The sequence below is a fragment of the Salvelinus fontinalis genome, chromosome 13 (assembly GCF_029448725.1).
Source record: "Salvelinus fontinalis isolate EN_2023a chromosome 13, ASM2944872v1, whole genome shotgun sequence".
In the NCBI taxonomy this organism is placed as follows: Eukaryota; Metazoa; Chordata; class Actinopteri; order Salmoniformes; family Salmonidae; genus Salvelinus; species Salvelinus fontinalis.
In genome coordinates, this window is record NC_074677.1 from 13,377,357 (window position 1) to 13,398,558 (window position 21,202).

The 21,202-nt window shown below is 42.9% G+C and overlaps 1 protein-coding gene across 7 annotated transcripts in view; it reads left to right on the top strand.

Moving 5' to 3' along the window:
• The window catches only part of arhgef12b (Rho guanine nucleotide exchange factor (GEF) 12b), a 121,941-nt gene extending 101,423 nt beyond the window's left edge, over positions 1-20,518 (top strand). For 5 of the 7 annotated variants that reach the window (XM_055941779.1, XM_055941780.1, XM_055941776.1 and 2 more), the window contains 18 exons: positions 4,820-4,855; positions 5,636-5,793; positions 6,658-6,804; positions 7,047-7,132; positions 7,298-7,423; positions 7,696-7,810; positions 9,020-9,120; positions 11,396-11,473; positions 11,641-11,716; positions 12,193-12,360; positions 13,085-13,172; positions 15,023-15,097; positions 15,234-15,328; positions 15,576-15,884; positions 16,048-16,419; positions 16,682-16,908; positions 18,060-18,132; positions 18,633-20,518. In XM_055941779.1, the coding sequence (XP_055797754.1) occupies positions 4,820-4,855; positions 5,636-5,793; positions 6,658-6,804; positions 7,047-7,132; positions 7,298-7,423; positions 7,696-7,810; positions 9,020-9,120; positions 11,396-11,473; positions 11,641-11,716; positions 12,193-12,360; positions 13,085-13,172; positions 15,023-15,097; positions 15,234-15,328; positions 15,576-15,884; positions 16,048-16,419; positions 16,682-16,908; positions 18,060-18,132; positions 18,633-18,643 (2,341 nt within the window). In that variant the 3' untranslated portion in view covers positions 18,644-20,518. The remainder of the gene's footprint in view (positions 1-4,819; positions 4,856-5,635; positions 5,794-6,657; positions 6,805-7,046; positions 7,133-7,297; positions 7,424-7,695; positions 7,811-9,019; positions 9,121-11,395; positions 11,474-11,640; positions 11,717-12,192; positions 12,361-13,084; positions 13,173-15,022; positions 15,098-15,233; positions 15,329-15,575; positions 15,885-16,047; positions 16,420-16,681; positions 16,909-18,059; positions 18,133-18,632) is intronic. The other 2 variants (XM_055941777.1, XM_055941781.1) reach the window with 1 other exon arrangement.
• Positions 20,519-21,202: the final 684 nt, after the last annotated feature.

The window sequence follows — 21,202 nt, forward strand, 5'->3', positions numbered from 1 at the left end:
GTGTGGTATGTGACAGGAAGCGCGTTCCAAGTTTTGAGAATCAGCTGGTCTTCGGGTTGAAGTTTTCATTTCTGTCCACATGTGCTTGCTCGCCAACTCCGCTTTCTGTCGTGTGATTCTTTCCAAATCTTCATTCAGTGACTTGAACTTATTCACCCACATGGCTGAGGCCTTCAGGTCAGCCACTTCTGCTTCAAAATCTCTGACGGAGACACCAGGAATGTAACTCAGGTCGGCTGTGTTCAGTGAACACTCATTTGGAAGGGTGATGAACTTAAAAAGACGAGTGTGCTCACGAAATTCTCCAAAGCGTGCTTTGAAGGACTGTAGGAGACTGGATGTGCAGCGAGCTAGCTGGTGGAGATCAAAGTTTTGAATAGGCTCACTTGCTGTGCATGCATCTTTAAATTGGCTCAGTTTTTCAAAATGTAGTAAACGACCTGTTTCAAGATCCATGATGAAAAGTTCTAGCTTGTTTTCAAAAGCAAACACAGCTTGTTGAAGGGATAACACTGTATTTACAATGCCTTGCATTTTCACGTTGAGCTGGTTCAGATGTTCAGTCATATCTACGAGATAGTAAAACTTGAGGAGCCACTCAGTTTCGGCTAGCTCAGGATGCTCGATGCCTTTCATTTCAAGGAAAGTCTGGATTTCTTTCAGGCAAGCCGCAAAACGGCTAAGCACCTTCCCTCTTGACAACCAACGCACATTGCTGTGCAAAAGCAGACCAGGATGGTTATTTCCAACTTCATCCAGCAGTGTTTTAAACTGGCGATCATTTAAGGCTCGAGCAACAATAAAGTTGATCACACGAATGACCAGCGACATCACTTCCCCAAACTGCCTGTCACACATCTGAGCACAAAGTGCCTCCTGGTGTAGAATGCAATGGAAACTTAGGATGGGTCTATTTTCATGTTCACGGAGAAGCGCCACAAATCCTTTTTTATTCCCCACCATACACGGAGCACCATCAGTACACACTGAGAGAAGTTTATCCATAGGTAGATTTTTTTTCTTGAGCAAACTCCATGAAAGTCCTAAATAATTCCTCACCTCTTGTGGACCCTTTTAATGGCAGAACTGCAAGACTTTCTTCGTGCAGTGTGTCACCAACAGCATATCTTGCAATCACGCTGAACTGCGACAAATGGCTCACGTCTGTTGACTCATCCAAAGCCATGGAAAAGAACGACGCTGCATTTATGTCCTTCACTTGCGTTTCCTCCACGTTGTTTGCCATCACGATGGTACGATCATGAACAGTTCTTGCCGACAGAGGCATGTCTTGTATCCGTTTAATTATCTTGTCTTTGTTCGGAAGATCATCAAAAAGTTCATTGGCTACATCCAGCATGAACGTTTTAGCATACTCGCCATCTGTGAATGGTTTTCCGTTCCTCACTATTGCTAAAGATCCAGCAAAGCTAGCGAAATTATAGTCACCTTGCCTGGTCCATACGCGGAGTTGCTGCTGGCTAGCTTGCACCCTGCTCAGTAGCTCTTGGCACGCTTTCTGTCTGCTGTCTCCCGCAGGGTATTTTGATGCAAAGGTAGCATGGCGCGTGTCGAAGTGCCGCTTTACATTCGACCGTTTCATCGATGTAATTTTGTCATTGCAAATTAGACACACGGCAGAACCTGCTTTCTCCACAAAGGCGAATTCTTCGGTCCATTCGTCCTGAAATGTACGATACTCGTCATCTTTTTTTCTTTTCGCCATCTTCTTCATCGAAGGGTTCGCTTTGAGCTAATGACCGAGCAGACTGATTCAAAAGGAGGCGTTTACCTGTTTTACCTAGCAACGGCCAACGTAGGCCAGTATCATTTAATTAAAATAATGGACAATTGCTCCTGCAGCCCTGAACAGGACATGAGCAGTGAAAAATTGATGGATGGATTAAAACAAGGAGTTGTAGCGATGAGACAAGATAGTAATTACTAGCGATTGGATACCACGAAAATTGGGGAGAAAAGGGGATAATTTTTTTTTTTTTTAATTAAACAAATAAGAATATTTTGTTAGCCAGTGGAGAGAAAAGAGAATACACACATCAGCAGAAGAGACTGCCTAGAGTGTAGCCTGTTTACCAGATAGCCAGTGGAGAGAAAAGAGAATAAACACCCTATAAAACCCACATCACAGCACAGGGGTAACCCCACCAAGAATACCCCATACAATAATAATAATAATGGCAGAGCAATTAAACAGCAACTTCATACACGAAAGAACCCAGTCATCAACAGAGGATTTGCAATAATTTGTATTCTCTTCTAGTGGAGGAGTGCAGAGGGTATGAATGTGAGGGTGTTCATATACACAAAGGCCTTAAAAATGTCCACATGTCCTTAGTACACCCCACCTCAACACAGTTCAAATAATAATACACACTTTAAAGAAATCACTTTAAAGCAACCTTTTAACTAAAATGTCCACCCAAATCCTTCTGGCAGGGCAATAATAGTCCAGCTCCAAGGAACTTCACTGGGAAGTGCATTAGGAAAATAGAGAGTCTGTTGCAGGGTAAAGCACTGGAATGATGGAGGGAAGAGAAAGAGAGAAAGGGAACAAGAGAGATCTTAGCTGTGGTCTTCAGGCGTGCAGGTGTACTGTCTGACTGTCCGATGGTTTGTTGGTTTGTAGGTTAAAGCTTCGCAACAATGTTGCTACTAATCAATGCGATCCATATCCGGCGCGGTCCCAAACGAAACCAACCAAGCAGTAGAGCGATCACATCGATGATTGAGTTAAATACATTATAAACTACATACGCTGAAAAACAAACAAAACTTCTGCAGCATAGCACACACAATCAAACTGTCGCACCACCCAAGAGCTCCTCCCCAAAGAGCTGAACAAGCTCTCTTTTATTTCCTCCTTCCTTACTGCTCATGCGCTCTTAAAGTGGCAGCGCACGGTGAAGGCTCCGTGCAGGATTTCGCCACATCGTCATTAAGCTCGAGACCCTGGGTCTCGACCCCGCCCTGTGCAACTGGGTCCTGGACTTCCTGACGGGCCGACCCCCAGGTGGTGAGGGTAAGAAACAACATCTCCACCCCGCTGATCCTCAAGACTGGGGCCCCACAAGGGTGCGTTCTCAGCCCTCTCCTGTGCCCTCTCCTGTACTCCCTGTTCACCCATGACTGCGTGGCCATGCACGCCTCCAAGTAAATCATCAAGTTTGCAGACGACACTACAGTAGGCTTGATTACCAACAACGATGAGACGGCCTACAGGGAGGAGGTGAGGGCCATCGGAGTGTGGTGTCAGGAAAATAACCTCACACTCAATGTCAACAAAACATTTACATTTACATTTTAGTCATTTAGCAGACGCTCTTATCCAGAGCGACTTACAGTAGAGTGCATACATTTTATATACTGAGACAAGGATATCCCTACCGGCCAAACCCTCCCTAACCCGGACGACGCTATGCCAATTGTGCGTCGCCCCACGGACCTCCCGGTTGCGACAGAGCCTGGGCGCGAACCCAGAGACTGGTGGCGCAGCTAGCACTGTGATGCAGTGCCCTAGACCACTGCGCCACCCGGGAGACAAAGGAGATGATTGTGGACTTTAGGAAACAGCAGAGGGAGCAACCCCCTATCCACATCGACGGGACAGTAGTGGAGAAGGTGGAAAGTTTTAAGTTCCTCGGCGTACACATCACGGACAAACTGAAATGGTCCACCCACACAGACAGCGTGGTTAAAGAAGGCTTAAAAATCCTTCTTTAACTTGTCTCCTCCCCTTCATCTACACTGATTGAAGTGCATTTAACAAGTGACATCAATAAGGGATCATAGCTTCACCTGGATTCACCTGGTCAGTCTGTGTCATGGAAAGAGCAGGTGTTCTTAATGTTTTGTACACTTGTGTATTTTACAATCGGTGGATAAAAAGGAAACAAAACAATTATTGTATGATTATCATTTCTGATAATCTTTGTGCTTGCAGCAGCGTTTACCCCCCTCAAAAATCCTATTGTTTACATAGTGACGTTATAGTGACTATGATAGGCTTATTGACTCGGTAACAGCACCTCCCCATGTAATGTGCTAATATACAGCGTAAAAATACAGAGGGCAGATCTGCTGTAATCAAATGTGATGGTTTCAGCAATACATAGTGAATATTCTAATCTGCTCAAGGGTTGAGATACTCTGATATATACCATCCTTTCACCTCAAATGGCTTATCTAATCCGAGTCAGGACTGTCCTCTGGGTCAACACAAATCTACACTAAGTCTGCCTCCCAAATGGCACCCAATTCCCCTTTGGCTCTTGTCGAAAATAGTGCACTAAATAGGGAGGCATCTGGGATGCAACCTAAATCTTATGCTGAGCGAGATTGCATGATCACTAAAATATTGTTCCGAAGAGGGAGCAAGCTTTCCCGGGAAAAGCCTTCCAAGGCAGAATGTTTTGCTGCCGTGTTGGTCCACTGCCAAGCTCATCTGTTCTCATCCGACACAACCAGTCGACCGCATAGTCTGCAGTCTCAGTCTCATACGGCCATACTGTTGGGATACACAGCCCATACCCAGCCATCATGCTCAAGGCCTCGGAGCCGTTTCCGGGTGCTGCTGCTACAGCACTCCGCTGCTGAATCGCTTTCTTTGTCTCTCCGATCATTCATGACCTCATTGAAACTCATTGAAAGAAAGGTCCTCTTATGGTGTATTACTTGGAGATGGGGAGTTCTCCAAATTATGCCTTAGGATCTCTGCTCAGATAGATGTGGAGGATTGAAAGGAGGGATTTGATGAATGGCAGAAAGTGTGTTGACAGGGACTGTGATCTTCTATCCCCAGGGCTCAAGAGGGAGGCACGCCCAAACCAGCCCGGAGGTGAGTCTTTCTCTATTCTTATTTTTTGGGGTCTATTTTATCTGATGTTGTTACAGACCTGGGTTCAAATACAATTTGAAATCGAGCTTTTCTTTAGCGCCATATGGGCAGGGTTTTCAGTTTAAGGACTGTTCTATTGGTCAATTTAGCCAGGCAAGCTCAATCAAGTACGGATAAAATCATTTCAAATACTAGTTGAACACAGGTTGTTGTTTTTTTTGTCTCTAGTCATATGAATGGCATGAATGATAACTGATTTTTCCGAGTTGTTCAGTAGTACCAGCTTTTCAAAAAGTTTGTGTTGCCCACATAATTGAATCAATTGTGATTGATTAAACACGATTAACATGATTAAACTTGAACTTAACTTTGAAGCCTTTGAATAGAATTGATTGAGTTACTGGCCCCCCTCTCTCTATCCATTATTACAGGCTTGACATCTGCCCTTAGTAACTCGGTAACTTCCCCAATTAATCACACATTGATCTCAATCGTAGAGTTTCGCTTTAGTGTTGTTTAAGTGTGCCCAGGGCCGTGTTCATTAAGCACTAGGTCTCTCTTGTAAAAGAGGTCTTCTGATATCAACGGGACTTCCTGGATAAATAAAAGTTAAATTTAACCAAACTTAAGAAAATTAATTGGAACAGGGTTGGACTATCTAAACATTTGTCCAATAAGAAACACTATTTTTCATTTTCCATTGCAAAACATTTTGCCACTGCATGCCCTAATGAACACAATCCAGGTGTCATCATAAGGGACTTCTTGTTTTCAAATCAGGATGGACGGGTTAGGCTGTGGGGATGTGCCGAGTGAGGACGACCAGGGGAACGAGATCGAGTGCGAGCAGGACCCTCCCAACTGGCAGGCGCTGGTTAGCCGAGAGGTCCTGGCGGGCCTGACTCCACAGGAGATCAAAAGACAGGAAGTCATCAACGGTGAGGCCGGTGGCCATTTTGGCTCCACATACTGTACAGCTGTCTGGGGATCAATCATACGGATAGATAGCTGTTGAATATTCAAAGTAGTTTCATGCTAACTGTTTAGCTTTGAGATGGCAAATATGATGCGCTGCATTAGAATTTGTCCTTTAGATTTTTATACCTTTATATACTATCCACCCCAGCCTCACCTAAACCTTTTTTGAGGTTTATGTGAGGTTTTTTTGAGTCTGTCTATGACCAAGCCTACTGTGTCCATTCAAGTCAAGTGGTGAACTCGTTCATCATGATTATCAGTGATGGTGGGTCCGCTAGCTAAATAAACCACAACAAGTTGCTAAAGTTTTGTGTGACGTTTTCGTAGAAAAGTCTCCAAATTCTATGTTGCGTAGATCCTGATATACCAGGAAATCTGCAAGCCTCAATCCCAAATGAAAATCTTGGTTCCACCTCATTGTCTTACATCAGGTAGCGTGACAGCCGTCTGCGGGTGCGTTAGAATAGCACCATCTGTTGGAAGACAATGGGTTCCACCTGTCTTATGACGGTTTGACCATAGAGATACGATAGAGCAGCGTTTCCCAAACTCGGTCCTCAGGACCCCAAGGGGTGCACGTTTAGGTTTTTGCGCTAACACTACACAGCTGATTCAAAGTATCAAAGCTTGATGAGTTTATTATTTGAAGCAGCTGTGTAGTGTTAGGGCAAAAACCAATACGTGCACCCTTTGGAGGACCGAGTTTGGGAAACCCTGTACAAGTAGCTAATGTCATAGACCTGCATAGCTTTAGAATGGGCTGATAATGGCAGCTATCTTGTTCTGTTTAATTCTGTGGGTCTAAAATGTGTGCGTCTCCACAGAGCTCTTCTACACAGAGCGAGCACACCTGAGGATGTTGAAGGTGCTGGATAACGTGTTCTGCCAGAAACTAACCCGAGACAGCATCCTGCCTCCTGGAGACATTAAACACATCTTCACTAACCTAGAGGAGATTGTCCAGCTACACGGTATAGTGTGTGTGTGTGTGTGTGTGTGTGTGTGTGTGTGTGTGTCTCTCTCTGTGTCTCTGTGTGTGTGCAATGCTTGCTATACTCACCGCGGGGCTTCCTCTTCAAAGCTACAGTCAAACTCCTCTCTCAGGGATAGTGCTAATTTACACAACTAGAATTTTAACTTCCTAAATCATTGAAATTCACCTATTCTCAAACAAATGTCCTCTTTTCCCTGACTTTTCTCTTCCTCCCTACAGTGTGGATAACGGAACAGATGACGGTCATTCGGAAGAAGAACGAGACGTCAGTGATAGACCTGATAGGAGACGATCTACTAGCTTGGGTAAGAGAAGACCAGAGCCCTATGGGCATTTTGAGATATATTTTCAGTCACTGCAGGAGAGGGGGAGTATTACATCCAAAAGCCATTGCTAACATTGCTGTGTGTGTGTGTCTGTGTCCTTTTCTGTGTCCCTGCATTTCCATGTCCCTCTGTGCGTGTGTGTAGTTCAGTGATGACGAGGAGGAGAAAATCAAGCGGGCGGTGGGCACCTTCTGCAGTAACCAGCCCTTCGCCCTGGAACTTATCAAGACCCGGCAGAAGAAAGACCAGCGCTTCACCTCCTTTATGCAGGTACGACACACTATACTATATTCTACTGTTCATGGGTTGCATGTTGTGTCACAATATTGTTCTGAAGGTTCTCTTGACGACTGGGCATTCTACTCAATGCATTCTTAGTTGGCGCTAATGAAGATTTTTCATTATAGTGGCTTGGAAACACAATGCTATCTCTAAAGGGAAAAAAATGGCTTTCGTCATCATTGTGATGTTGTCAGATTGACCATTTGATCTGGAGTGAGTGACTGTAGTACTGACTCGGGTGTGTCTCTCTCGTCCTGTAGGAGGCTGAGAGCAACCGTCTGTGTCGCAGACTGCAGCTGAAGGATATCATTCCAGTGGAGATGCAGAGGCTGACCAAGTATCCACTACTGCTGGAGAGCATAGCCAAGTACACAGGTACAGTAGACAACACCACTATAAAACACAGTCTGTCCACACAACTAATAAAGGTTGAGACATTGGCCTGAAAATAATTTGGATTACGTTTCATCTCTCTTCTGTGTCCATCTGTTGGGAGATAAGTATTGCATTTCTTTGTAATAGTTGATTAAAGAGGGATGTATTTCCATGCCGAATGATCTTTTAATGTTTAATAAAATGACTGAACTAAAGGAAAGCAGATTTAGCTACTCAAACCTTTACAACCAAAGATTGTCAAATCTGTCAAAAATTGCATGAAGATTAGGCTATAAATAATCTTGGTTTACCCAGAACTAAGATATGTTTACGGAGTCTCTCCATAAGAGATTAGGCTGTAAATAATCTTGGTTTACCCAGAACTAAGATATGTTTACGGAGTCTCTCCATAAGAGATTAGGCTGTAAATAATCTTGGTTTACCCAGAACTAAGATATGTTTACGGATTCTCTCCATAAGAGATTAGGCTGTAAATAATCTTGGTTTACCCAGAACTAAGATATGTTTACGGAGTCTCTCCATAAGAGATTAGGCTGTAAATAATCTTGGTTTACCCAGAACTAAGATATGTTTACGGAGTCTCTCCATAAGAGATTAGGCTGTAAATAATCTTGGTTTACCCAGAACTAAGATATGTTTACGGAGTCTCTCCATAAGAGATTAGGCTGTAAATAATCTTGGTTTACCCAGAACTAAGATATGTTTACGGAGTCTCTCCATAAGAGATTAGGCTGTAAATAATCTTGGTTTACCCCAGAACTAAGATATGTTTACGGAGTCTCTCCATAAGAGATTAGGCTGTAAATAATCTTGGTTTACCCAGAACTAAGATATGTTTACGGAGTCTCTCCATAAGAGATTAGGCTGTAAATAATCTTGGTTTACCCAGAACTAAGATATGTTTACGGAGTCTCTCCATAAGAGATTAGGCTGTAAATAATCTTGGTTTACCCAGAACTAAGATATGTTTACGGAGTCTCTCCATAAGAGATTAGGCTGTAAATAATCTTGGTTTACCCAGAACTAAGATATGTTTACGGAGTCTCTCCATAAGAGATTAGGCTGTAAATGAATCCGTCATCATCATCATGCCTTCACATTCTCGTGCACGTGGGTTTTTGTTGTGCACTTATTTGGTCCACTCCATGAGACTGATATCATCTGCTTGTTTGTTTTTTTGCCTGACAGAGGATGCAGAGGAGAGGGACAAAGTGAAGAGGGCCGGGGAGTGCTGCAGGACGATCCTCAACTATGTCAACCAGACAGTGAAAGAGGCAGAGAACAAACAGGTAACTGACTATGGAGAGGACAACCAGTGGGACTAGACACATGGTGAACACATGCACACATCTGGCTACACCAACAGTTGTCATGGTGCAGCCACGTTTCAATTGAAAACTGTGGGACACTTGCAAGCTAAATTAAGCGAAACCAGTTCAGATGACACCAATGGGATTCAAACACTTCCTACCTTAATATGGCTGTCTACAGTGGCTTGCAAAAGTATTCACCCCCCTTGGCATTTTTCCTATTTTGTTGTCTTACAACCTGGAATTAAAATAGATTTTTGGGGGGTTTGTTTCATTTGATTTACACAACATGCCTATCACTTTGAAGATGCAAAATATTTTTTCTTGTGAAACAAACAAGAAATTAGACAAAAACAACAGAAAACTTGAGCGTGCATAACTATTCACCCCCCCAAAGTCAATACTTTGTAGAGACACCTTTTGCAGCAATTACAGCTGCAAGTCTCTTGGGGTATGTCTCTATAAGCTTGGCACATCTAGCCACTGGGATTTTTGTCCATTCTTCAAGGCAAAACTGCTCCAGCTCCTTCAAGTTGAATGGGTCCCTCTGATGTACAGCAATTTTAAGTCATACCACAGATTCTCAATTGGATTGAGGTCTGGGATTTGACTAGGCCATTCCAAGACATTTAAATGTTTCCCCTTAATCCACTCGACTGTTGCTTTAGCAGTATGCTTAGGACCATTGTTCTGCTGGAAGGTGAACCGCCGTCCCAGTCTCAAATCTCATGTAAGACTGAAACAGGTTTCCCTCAAGAATTACCCTGTATTTAGCAACATCCGTCATTCCTTCAATTCTGACCAGTTTCCCAGTCCCTGCCGATGAAAAACATGGTGTTCTCGGAGTGATCAGAGGTGTTGGGTTTGCGACAGACATAGCATTTTCCTTGATGGCCAAAAAAATCAATTTTAGTCTTATCTGACCAGAGTACCTTCATCCATATGTTTGGGGAGTCTCCCACATGCCTTTTGGAAAACACCAAACGTGTTTGCTTATTTTTTTCTTTAAGCAATGGCTTTTTTCTTGACACTCTTCTGTAAAGCCCAGCTAAAGTGGTCCTATGGACAGATACTCCAATCTCCGCTGTGGAGCTTTGCAGCTCCTTCAGGGTTATCTTTGGTCTCTTTTGTTGCCTCTCTGATTAATGCCCTCCTTGCCTGGTCTGTGAGTTTGGGTGGGAGGTCCTCTCTCGGCAGGTTTGTTGTGGTGCCATATTATTTCAATTTTTTAATAATGAATTCAATGGTGCTCTGTAAGATGTTCAAAGTTTCTGATATTTTTTTATAACCCAACACTAATCTGTACTTCTCCACAACTTTGTCCCTGACCTGTTTGGAGAGACCCTTGGTCTTCATGGTGCTGCTTGCTTAGTGGTGTTGCAGACTTTGGGGCCTTTCAGAACAGGTCCCATACTGAGATCATGTGACAGATCATGTGACACTTATTTAAATAAAGTCCACCTGTGTGCAATGTAATTATGCACCTTCTGAAGGTAATTGGTTGCACCAGATCTTATTTAGGGGCCTCATAGCAAAGGGGGGTGATAACAAATGCACACACCACTTTTCCGTTTTTATTATTTCTTTTTTTTGAAACAAGTAATTTTTTTTTATTTCACTTCACCAATTTGGACTATTTTGTGTATGTCCATTACATGAAATCCAAATAAAAATACATTTAAATCACAGGTTTTAATGCAACCAAGTAGGAGAAACACCAAGGGGGATGAATACTTTTGCAAGACACTGTATTTAAGTTGACCAGTTCCTCTGCTAAGCTATGTGATTGGCTTTTCTTTGCTGTTTTTATTGCTGCTGCTGTAACTATTGCTGCCACCTGCTATGCATTGTCTGTTTTCTGCTAGCCTAGCACAACCCCAGCCTCCACCTATTTGGTTCTGCTTTTTTCCCCATCAGGGGGATTGATATATCTCACTCACTGCCTGTATTGTAATGGTAATAAGGGACACATGGCTCTGGCAGTCAGCTCCCATGAAGGAGCAGAGCCAAACACCAATACCAGATGTTTTGTCATCTATTTTTGTTTCTTAAATGGTTAAAGGAATATGTGAGTTTCCTGTCTGAACTCTATAAATGCAAAATGTAGTAAACAGTGCATCTCTTATGCCTGCCACCTTTCTACCAGAATATATCAGCTAAGGGACTGAATAGCATTTAGATCCTATTAAATGAGTGGTCTAACTGTATACTGTCTAGCCAGTGCTGGTAAGTGTGTGTGCTCCTCTCCCTACAGAGGTTAGAGGACTACCAGAGACGCCTGGACCTGTCCTCACTCAAACAGAGTGAGAACCCAATGATCTCAGAGTTCAAGGTGAGACTACTTGTGTCTCCATTTATTTACATGTATTTACCATTATTTGACCAGGGTAGTTAATTGGACATATTCTCATTGATATGAGAATTCTCATTGGCTTAAAGCTGTAGAAAGGTGCCTGTTCTGACGTGTGTGCGTGCATGTGTGTATGTGCGTGTGTGTAGAGTCTAGACTTGACCAAGAAGAAGATGGTGCACGAGGGACCTCTCTCCTGGAAGGTCAACAAAGACAAGACCATCGGTACGTACCCATAATTCAACAGAATGTGTTTTAGCGGTGTAGAAATGTTGATCATGTAGAGAATTATTATTATTTTTTACCTGTAGGACAATTGCTATTTCCATTTTCAGCTTAGCCCTTTGGTACGCTAGAGTTGTCCTCATCCAATGCTGAAAAGCTAAGTAGGCTACAACATACAATAGAAGACTGAGAAGAAGACCCAGGGTTCACATGCTATAGTAGTTTTTGCCCACATGAGGACTAGCTTGTCCTGTTGAGTGTAAGTGATTTTCTGTGTGTTGTAAACCATCTTCTCTCTATACCAAATGCCAGGACGGAGAGAAACAAAACGTTCTCCATGCCATACCAATGAATCAACAACTGGAGTCATGTTGTCATGAATTTCAATGATGTTTATCCATGTATTTCAGTGTCTGTGACTGCCATTAGGTTATAAAAACAAAAGTATTCACTTGAACTTCCTTCTGTGCCCTCAGAGTTGTACACGCTGCTCCTGGAGGACATCCTGGTGCTGCTGCAGAAGCAGGACGAGCGGTTGGTCCTCAAGTGCCACAGCAAGAACTTGGCGGGCACCGCCGACACCAAGCACATCTTCAGCCCCATCATCAACCTCAACACCGTGCTGGTGCGCTCGGTAGCCACCGGTGTGTCCATTCAGTTCAGTTCTAACAATAACAAAGCGTTTTCCCTCGTTTATGTTTCAGTAAAACGCTAAGGGATGGGGCTTGAGAAATGTAACCACACTCAAATTCATAGACAGAGCTATGGATGCAAGGACTGACAATCCATTGTATCAACATTATAGTTTTAACCACAAACTTATATTTTGGGTTTTGAAGGGGTACGACAGTTGAACTAAGCTCATGAGGCATTTATAAGTTATATTCTTGAAGAATCAATCAAATGTATGTAGCAACTGCTTATTTCCCTTTTTAAGGGGGTATTTTGTGTGAAATGTTTTTTTTTTAATCTGATATAAATAGTTATTGCTCTATTTGTTACGTTTCCATCTGTGATGTTCTGAATGTTGCATCCCACTGAAAAGGCTCCTGGAATCATATCTTATCAAATTGCTTCAAGCAACATGTCTGTGGTAGCCTGGTCCCAGATCTGATTGTGCAGTCTTGCCAACCACCTTGTTTGGCATGACAGTGACTATTGGCGTAAGCTTTTTGGAACCTGCCTGATCTTGCAATAGCTCACATTCTGTTTTACTGACGTGACCATGCTAAATTGGAGTTGGCTATACAGCTCAAACAGATCTGGGACCAGGCTATATCTAGTGCACTTTGGAGAGGAAAGACAACATAGAAGACTGTCAATATAATATACTGTATGTTCTAATGATATTGTCTCTTCTCCTGTCAGACAACAAGTCCTTCTTTGTGCTGTCTATGTCCGACAACGGAGCCCAGATCTACGAGCTGATGGCCCAGACCGTGTCCGAGCAAAGAACGTAAGTCTGTCTGCTCATTTTCATCCCAAAGTCACTTTATTCAAGCATCCCATTCAGTTGTTACCTGGCTGGAACTAGGATTGCAAAATTCTGGACACTTTCCAAAAGTTCCCAGGTTTTCCAGAAATCCCAGGTGAAGGATTCCAGGGGAGAATAATAAGGGACAGAATCCTCCAACCAAGATTTCAGAAAAATCTGGATTTGCTTGGTCCCTCCAAGCTAAGTTGCTCTCAAAGAGATACATTGCCTTCAGAAAGTATACACACACCTTTATTTTCTCCACATTTTGTTGTCACAGCCTGAAAATTTTGATTTTCTGTCACTGATCTACACACAATATCCCTTGAAATTCAGTCAATATCCCTTGAAATTCAGTCAATAAGTATTCCCAGGTTTTCCTGAGGGCACACACCTAATGTGTTGTGAAATCTGTTGTGAATGTATTGTAATGTTTTTAAAATTGTATAACTGCCTTAATTTTGCTTGACCCCTTGGTAGAAGCTAATGGGGATCCATAATAAATACATATATTCAACCCCTTTGTTATGGCAGACCTAAATAAATTCACAAGTAAAAATGTGCTTAACAAATCACATAAGTTGGTTAACATGATCTCTGTACCCCACACATACAATGATCTGTAAGTTCCCTCAAACAAGTATGTGCATTTCAAGCTCTGATTAAAGCACAAAAACCAGCAAGATTTTTAAATGCCTCGCAAAGAGGGGCACCTATTGGTTGATGCTGAATATCCCTATGAGCATGGTGAAGTTTTTAATTACACTTTGGTTGGTGTATCAATACACTCAGTCACTACAAAGATACAGGCGTCCTTCCTAACTCAGTTGACGGAGAGGAAGAAAACTGCTCATGGAGGACAAGTACATTAGTGTCTAGTTTGAGAAACAGATGCCTCAAGTCCTCCATTAAATAGTACCCGCAAAACACCAGTCTCAACGTCAACAGTGAAGAGGCGACTCCGGGATGCTGGCCTTCTCAGTTGTGCACTGGGGCCTCCCACTCCTCTTTCTATTCTGGTTAGAGACAGTTTGCGCTTCTCTGTGAAGGGAGTAGTACACAGCGTTGTACGAGATCTTCAGTTTCTTGGCAATTTCTCGCATGGAATAGCCTTCATTTCTCAGAACAAGAATAGACTGACGAGTTTCAGAAGAAAGTTCTTTGTTTCTGGCCATTTTGAGCCTGTAATCGAACCCACAAATGCTGATGCTCCAGATACTCAAATAGTCTAAAGAAGGCCAGTTTTATTGCTTCTTTAATCAGCACAACAGTTTTCAGCTGTGCTAACATAATTGCAAAAGGGTTTTCTAATGATCAATTAGCCTTTTAAAATGATAAACTTGGATGAGCTAACACAACGTGCCATTGGAACACAGGAGTGATGGTTGCTGATAATGGGCCTCTGTTTGCCTATGTAGATATTTCATAAAAATAAAGAAAATCTGCTGTTTCCAGCTACAATAGTCATTTACAACATTAACAATGTCTACACTGTATTTCTGATAAATGTTCTTTTAAAAACAAGCACAAAACAGTGATCCCAAACTTTTGAATTGTAGTGGGTGTGTGTGTATATATATATATATATATATGACAAAACACATCACGACAAGAGAGACAACACTACATAAAGAGAGACCTAAGACAACATGCTGTAGCAAGGCAGGCAGCAACACATTACAACACAGCATGGTAGCAACAGAACATGACAACAACATGGTAGCAGCACAAAACATGGCGCTGTAGATGGTGCACTTCCCAGAAAGACAGGATGGGCTCTCTTTCTATTTCTATGGTTGGTCTGTTTCTCATTAACTCCTCCCATCCACTAGGTGGCAGTGTCTGATAACGCAGAGTGCAGAAACCATGAAGACAAAAACACACATCATACCTTTACTTCAGACCGAGTGAGTTCACTGTCCTTGTTGGCTTTTTATATATATTATATGCACTTTTATACACTGCTTTCTAATGAAAAAAGGCACATCGCCCTAGTTTATCATTTACGTTTGTGTGTGCATGCGTTTGGCATGTGTGTTGCAGTGTGGAGCGAGACGCAGTGGAGATTATCAGCACGGGGGTGCCCAAACTGAACAAAGACCCTGAGCGCACCTCCATGGGATGTACCCAGTCCCCAGGTATCAATAACTAGACATTTAATACATTTTCAAAATTCTAATCAAATCAAATTTTATTGGTCACATACACATATTTAGCAGATGTTATTGCGGGTGTACCGAAATGCTTGTGTTTCTAGCTCCAACAGTGTAGTAGTATCTAACAATTCGGGGAAAAAACATCTACCCTATGAAAAGCTATGTGAGTTTGACTATTCTTCAGGCAGCTGTAACACACCTTCATTACCCATGTGTCTGTGTCCCCTAGAAAAAGACGTCACTTCCTTGCCGGATCTGCAACCCACACCCACATCGACCAACCCATTTGACGGCGTCAAATCAGACGACGAGGAAGAAGAGGACTCGCCACTGCCAGACAGAAGAGAAGAACAAGAAGAAGAGGAGGAAGTGGAGGAGGTAGATGAGGAGGAAGTTGAAGCTTTTCTGGATGGAGAGCTGGCAGACAGACTGCCCTTCCTCCAGGAGAGGTCACGCCGGGGCATCGCCATCGACGACGAGGAGCCCGATGACGCCTTCGGCATGCCCCCCTCCAGAGCCGACGAGGCCCTAAGAACCTGTGAGTTCACTGCCTAAGCCTTAGACCAATATGTCACATACAGTGATAGAATGACACATTGAATGGCACACTAAATGTTTTGCAACAAAAACCGAAAATGAGTGTTTCTTCTTAGCCTAATGAACATGACCCTGTAGCCACGCTGACTCTCTCCTTTTCCCAGTGGCAGCCCTGAGGCAGGTCCTTCTCAACCACATGACGAGCAGAGCAGAGGGCAGCGACAAGGACAAAGAGAAGGGGAAAGAAAAGGAGCAGAGGAAGGGCCGAGCCCCTGGGGGCCGCCTGCTGAGGACCACGTCCCTGAGGGGCCCAGAGGACAACAACAGTACCTCGGCCCCAAGCAGCGTAGCAGCACCCTCTACTGGCTCCTCTGAGAACGGTGCCTTGGAGAAGACCGAGGCACGGAGGGAGGAGGAGGCCCCGGGGTCCAATGAACCATCGTCTGGGGACACAGGTTTCTTTGAGACTCCCGAGGACTACGGTGAGCCAACTGGGACATTCAAGGCAGAAAAGCGGCAGGGAATTCACCCCTTAGGTTAAGTAGAATTTCACTTAGTCATGAATCGATGTCAATAGGAGACCAAGTTCTAATTCTACTTAAGTGGCAGTTAGGATATACTCTTGATTTTATAGCATGTTGTTCCTATATCTGATGTTTTATAATAAATCATCTTAATGCATGTTTGAGGTTCCTTCTTTTTAATTGTGAAAGTTACTCAGGTGGGCATAACTTACCCATTTCCAACTGTCTCCCTCCCTCCCTCCCCCTCCTTATTTATCTTTCCATCCCTCCCCAGGCAGTTACATGGTCCTGGAGGGCTACGGGGCCTCGGGGGAGAGCAGCACGGACAATGACAGTCAGGCGAGTGGGGGGGGGGGTGGGGCCCAATGGGGCCCGGACTCGGGCATCGACCTGAAGAAGCTGCTCTCCTCATCCTCGCAGACAGGGGGTGCCGGCCCCAACCTCAGCCGCCAGGTCATGACCCACATCCGCCTGCTCCAGGCCAACCTGCAGCACCTGAAGGTACACAATCAACCCCCCTTTAAGTAACATGAAGTTTCCCCCCCTAGATCAGACCTGGGTTCAAATCTATTTGAAATCATTACCTCGGGATTTTGACAATGATGCCCTTTATCTACTTCCCCACAGTTCGATGAACTTGTGAATACCGTTTTTATATCTCTGTCCAGTATGAAGGAGGTTAGAGGTAGTTTCACGCACCAATGCTAATCATTCTTAGCACAATAACTGTCAGTCTATGATTATCTGCATGCATGGCGCTAGTTAGCAACTTAATTCAAAAAGCACGCAGTGAAATAAAAATGGTGTCCACGATTTTATCTGACTCTGGGGAAGTAGTGCCTCATGGCCAAAATTCCAAAGTATCCCTTTAAAAGACTTTACGTGGTTGATTGAGTATGCCTGATTTAGACCAATTAGAATAGTCACAAAAAGGCAAACCACGCCCATTTAGCACTTCAGGCAGGCTAGAGTAAGCGCTTAAAAGTGCACTATGCAGAATTTGCTGTGCCATTTCCTGGTTCCTAATATTCTAATAGTTCGCCTAATTTCAGTTTGTGACAAAACAAGCAAGTATAGTGTAGAGAATAATTGTACCATCTAAACCGTTGTGAAATTGTCAGCTGTTTAACCTAGTGTACAAAACTGAAAGTAAAAGACGCAAAAACGAAACTTAAGAATGGGAAGCATAGAAATAGCACACATAGAACATATCTACCGCTTAGACTTGCTTTCAATGTGAATGACATATCTATAACTCATATTTCTATGTGAATTTGGTCAGCTTGCCCAAAAAGTGACATATTGCAGCTTTAAAGTATTTGAAAGATTTCAGATAAATCAGACCTGGCTTCAAATGCTAAGGTCAGTTTTTTGTTCTTAGCTGATCTTTGATGTGTGCCCCAGGGCATCTTCGGCCAAGAACTCGCGCTTTGTGAAATGTATGAGAATGGCTTTATAGGTAAAGTTATTCCATGTCTATCATGCAGTCTCTCACGCGGCATGATCAAGACATCTGTTTGTCAATCTGCCAGTTTGCCCATACTATTATATTTTTTTACTGTATGGGGCCATCCACCCATACACTAATTTTATCCATCTGTATGTTTATATGTTGTACCAGAGCTAAGTTTCTGTCAAAAATCTGCTTTCAGGAAGTGGAGACCAAGTATAATGAACTGCGCCAAAGGCTGACTGAAACAGCTACTGACACAGAGGAGAACAAAGGTACTGTGAATTATTGATACTGCATCCCATATGACACTCTGTACTCTTTATCAGTAAAGTATCAGGGTGCATCCCAAATGGCACCTTCTTCCCTATAAATTACACTACTTTTGAGAGCTCTATGGGCCCTGGTCAAAAGTAGTGCAATTTATGGGGAAGAAGGTGCCATTTGGGACGCACCCTGATACTTTACTGACCATGAACAGATACAACAGGAGTTCACATGCACAGGATGCTTGAAAGGGCTTTGGAGTACATACGCATCGATATATCTTGTGCTCCACCAATACATAGTTATTTCTGCAAGCATTGAAGTTTGAGTAAACCGTACACACGGGACAACAAACAGAATACGTATCACAACTTCAAACCAGATGTGTTGTTGGTTATCATAAGTATAGGTTTTGTGGTCAAATATCAAAGAGAAAAACACGATGAGGAAAGCAAAATCTAAATATGTGTTCATTATTTCTCTTTTTGTTGTCTCTCTCGCTCTTCAGATAATAGTTAGTGATGACAGAGCCCCTTCCCCTCCACCACAAGAGGACAAAGGAGGGACACAGAGGGGGACACCTCTTCCTGTCCTCTGGAGGCCCTCCACCTCAGCCCCCCACCCCTCCCATAATGTTGTGGCCCACAGTGGAGACTGGAACGATCAGGGGACCCCCCCGCCCGGCACAAATGGCAATCAGGGAAAAGAACGCCACAACTCACACAGCGTTCTCACTAGGACCATTCCACCCCCAAACACCTCACTTTGGAAATGAACACAAGTGCTGCTCAAAGTGTACCGACTACCACCACCATCAGGATATTAGTAGATAGGGATTGAAGTTATTTTTCAACCCCCGCATCTTCTTTCTCCTGTGGATAAGAGTGCCATCTTCCCATTGCTCACGTGCATTCAGCATTCGGAACGCACCACTTTCAATATATCCATCGGGGGTCAGAAACACAACTGTACGTGATGCTATAGTCCAACTTAAAGCACTGCTGTGTTGTGGTTAATGGTTTGGACCTGGAGGACCACCATGGCAAAGGCTTAGCAGAGTGAGAAGTGTGCAGAAGATGCAGGGTGGTCAATATACATACCTCTTCAGTTGTAATCATTCCATGATTGATCAAATTCCACTAGAACAAAAAATGGCAAGTTTAATCAGTGTTTTTTCTAACCCCCCCATCATGCCTACAACACTGAAAGCCTTGTAAATTTTGATTAGGTATCTTAAGACATCCTGAAGTAATTATTTAATCACTGAATCCTATTGTAACTTCCACTTAAGTCAAATGTTCCCTTAAGTTAGGATTCTCCCTTTAATAGGTCCTCAAGTGATTTAGTGGATCTCAAGAAAAAAGGACTAGATCGGTCTGCTAGACTGGTCCACATTGCTAACCCGCATCCTTAGCATGAAGCCTTGGTCTTGTTCACAGCAGATGGTGAAAGAATAAATTGACGAACTCCATTTTCTCGAGAGATATTTCAGTGATACACTGTCAGTGGTGAGGTGATAACAGTGTACCCGTAAGCGCTCCATTTGTTCACCTTTTGGTGTGGCTGTATCTCCTCTGGCTTGAGTTGTGGCTCTTGGGAAGCACGTGGTGTGATATAGCAAAATACAAGAGGACAGTCTGTCATTAGAGTTATTGACTTCCCTCTGAAGTCATGTAGTATTCATCCATTCCTAATTGATAGGGACCCTCCTGGATCGGGGAACACCCCCAGCTCTTTGCCCAGTTTCCGTATACCTTCAATTTTTCTGTTTTTGGAACTCTAAACTCTCTACGTTACTGTACATCGTCCTTTGTGTACGCGCTACTGAGGAAGTCTTAACTCATAAATAAGCTTCTAGGGTGAGAGCACAGGACCCGTGTAATTTCATGGTTGGATTGAGAAAAGACTGGCACAACAAATATATTACTTTCACCAGCCGGAAGACTTGGCTTGGATTCTTGGATGAAAAGGACTTCTATGGACTATTTTAAATGTAAAAATAAATGACTAACAGTTATGAAAAACGTTGCATCTCTTAAAATGCATCTCCTGCTTTCTATATTATACAATCATGTATTACTTTGACAGAAACTACTAAAACCAGGAGAGAATAAGACTGCAACGTATCCCTAAAATATTAAATGTAATCTGTCTTTTTCTTATTTTTGTCTAGACGTTATATTTTTATTATATTATTGTGAGCACTATTATTATGGTCTCTGGCTCTGTTGAACGTAAATAGTTATTTTAGGTGAGATTTAAATTAGACTGATCTATTGTTTTAAAAGGAAAGTTCATCTTCCTGTGTAAAGGGAGGGAAATATGAGTTTGGAATATCGGCCAAAACTACACAACTTAAAATGTTCAAATATCATTAAAAAAGCTTGCTGGAAACACTGATGGTGGAGCGTTATTCTCTGTGCTTGGATGTGAAAATACTGCTGTATATTTTGGTATATCTTCTTGTTACGAATGTTTGTTTCATTTTATGAGCATTCTAGGGAGTTTTTCCTAGCCACTGTGCTTCTACATCTGCATTGCTTGCTCTTTGGGGGTTTAAGATGGGTATCTGTATGGTATGGTCAAGGTCATTTTTTTTAACAGTCTGGCATGGACAGGTTGGCCATGATTTGACCTGTAATCTTTCTGTCATACAGAAGATAGTGTCAAAATCGAAGGAAAACCGAGAGAAGTAAAGCACTGGCGAAGGTTAGAGTTGTACCCCGTCCACTATAGAATTTATGTTGGCGATGCGCTTGTAGAGTTTATCCATAGAGATGTATAGATGACCCTAGTGCCTAAAAGCCTGTTTTAGCATGGACAGCACCATAGAGGACTTAAACCATTTGAACAAGTCAACTGGGTGAGACTTCCCATGAGTTAAGGATCACATAATTCCATCCAGGTCATGAGGGATCAGCCACTGAATTATACTTGTGAGCAAACATTCCATAACTGCAGGTGGCAGTAAATCACCAACCTTGGCTTTATAACTGTTCAAACAACACAATTCAGGTGGCGGAATGCACCCGTTCATTTTGTTTACCAAGTCAAAGAAGGACATTCTAATATGTATTG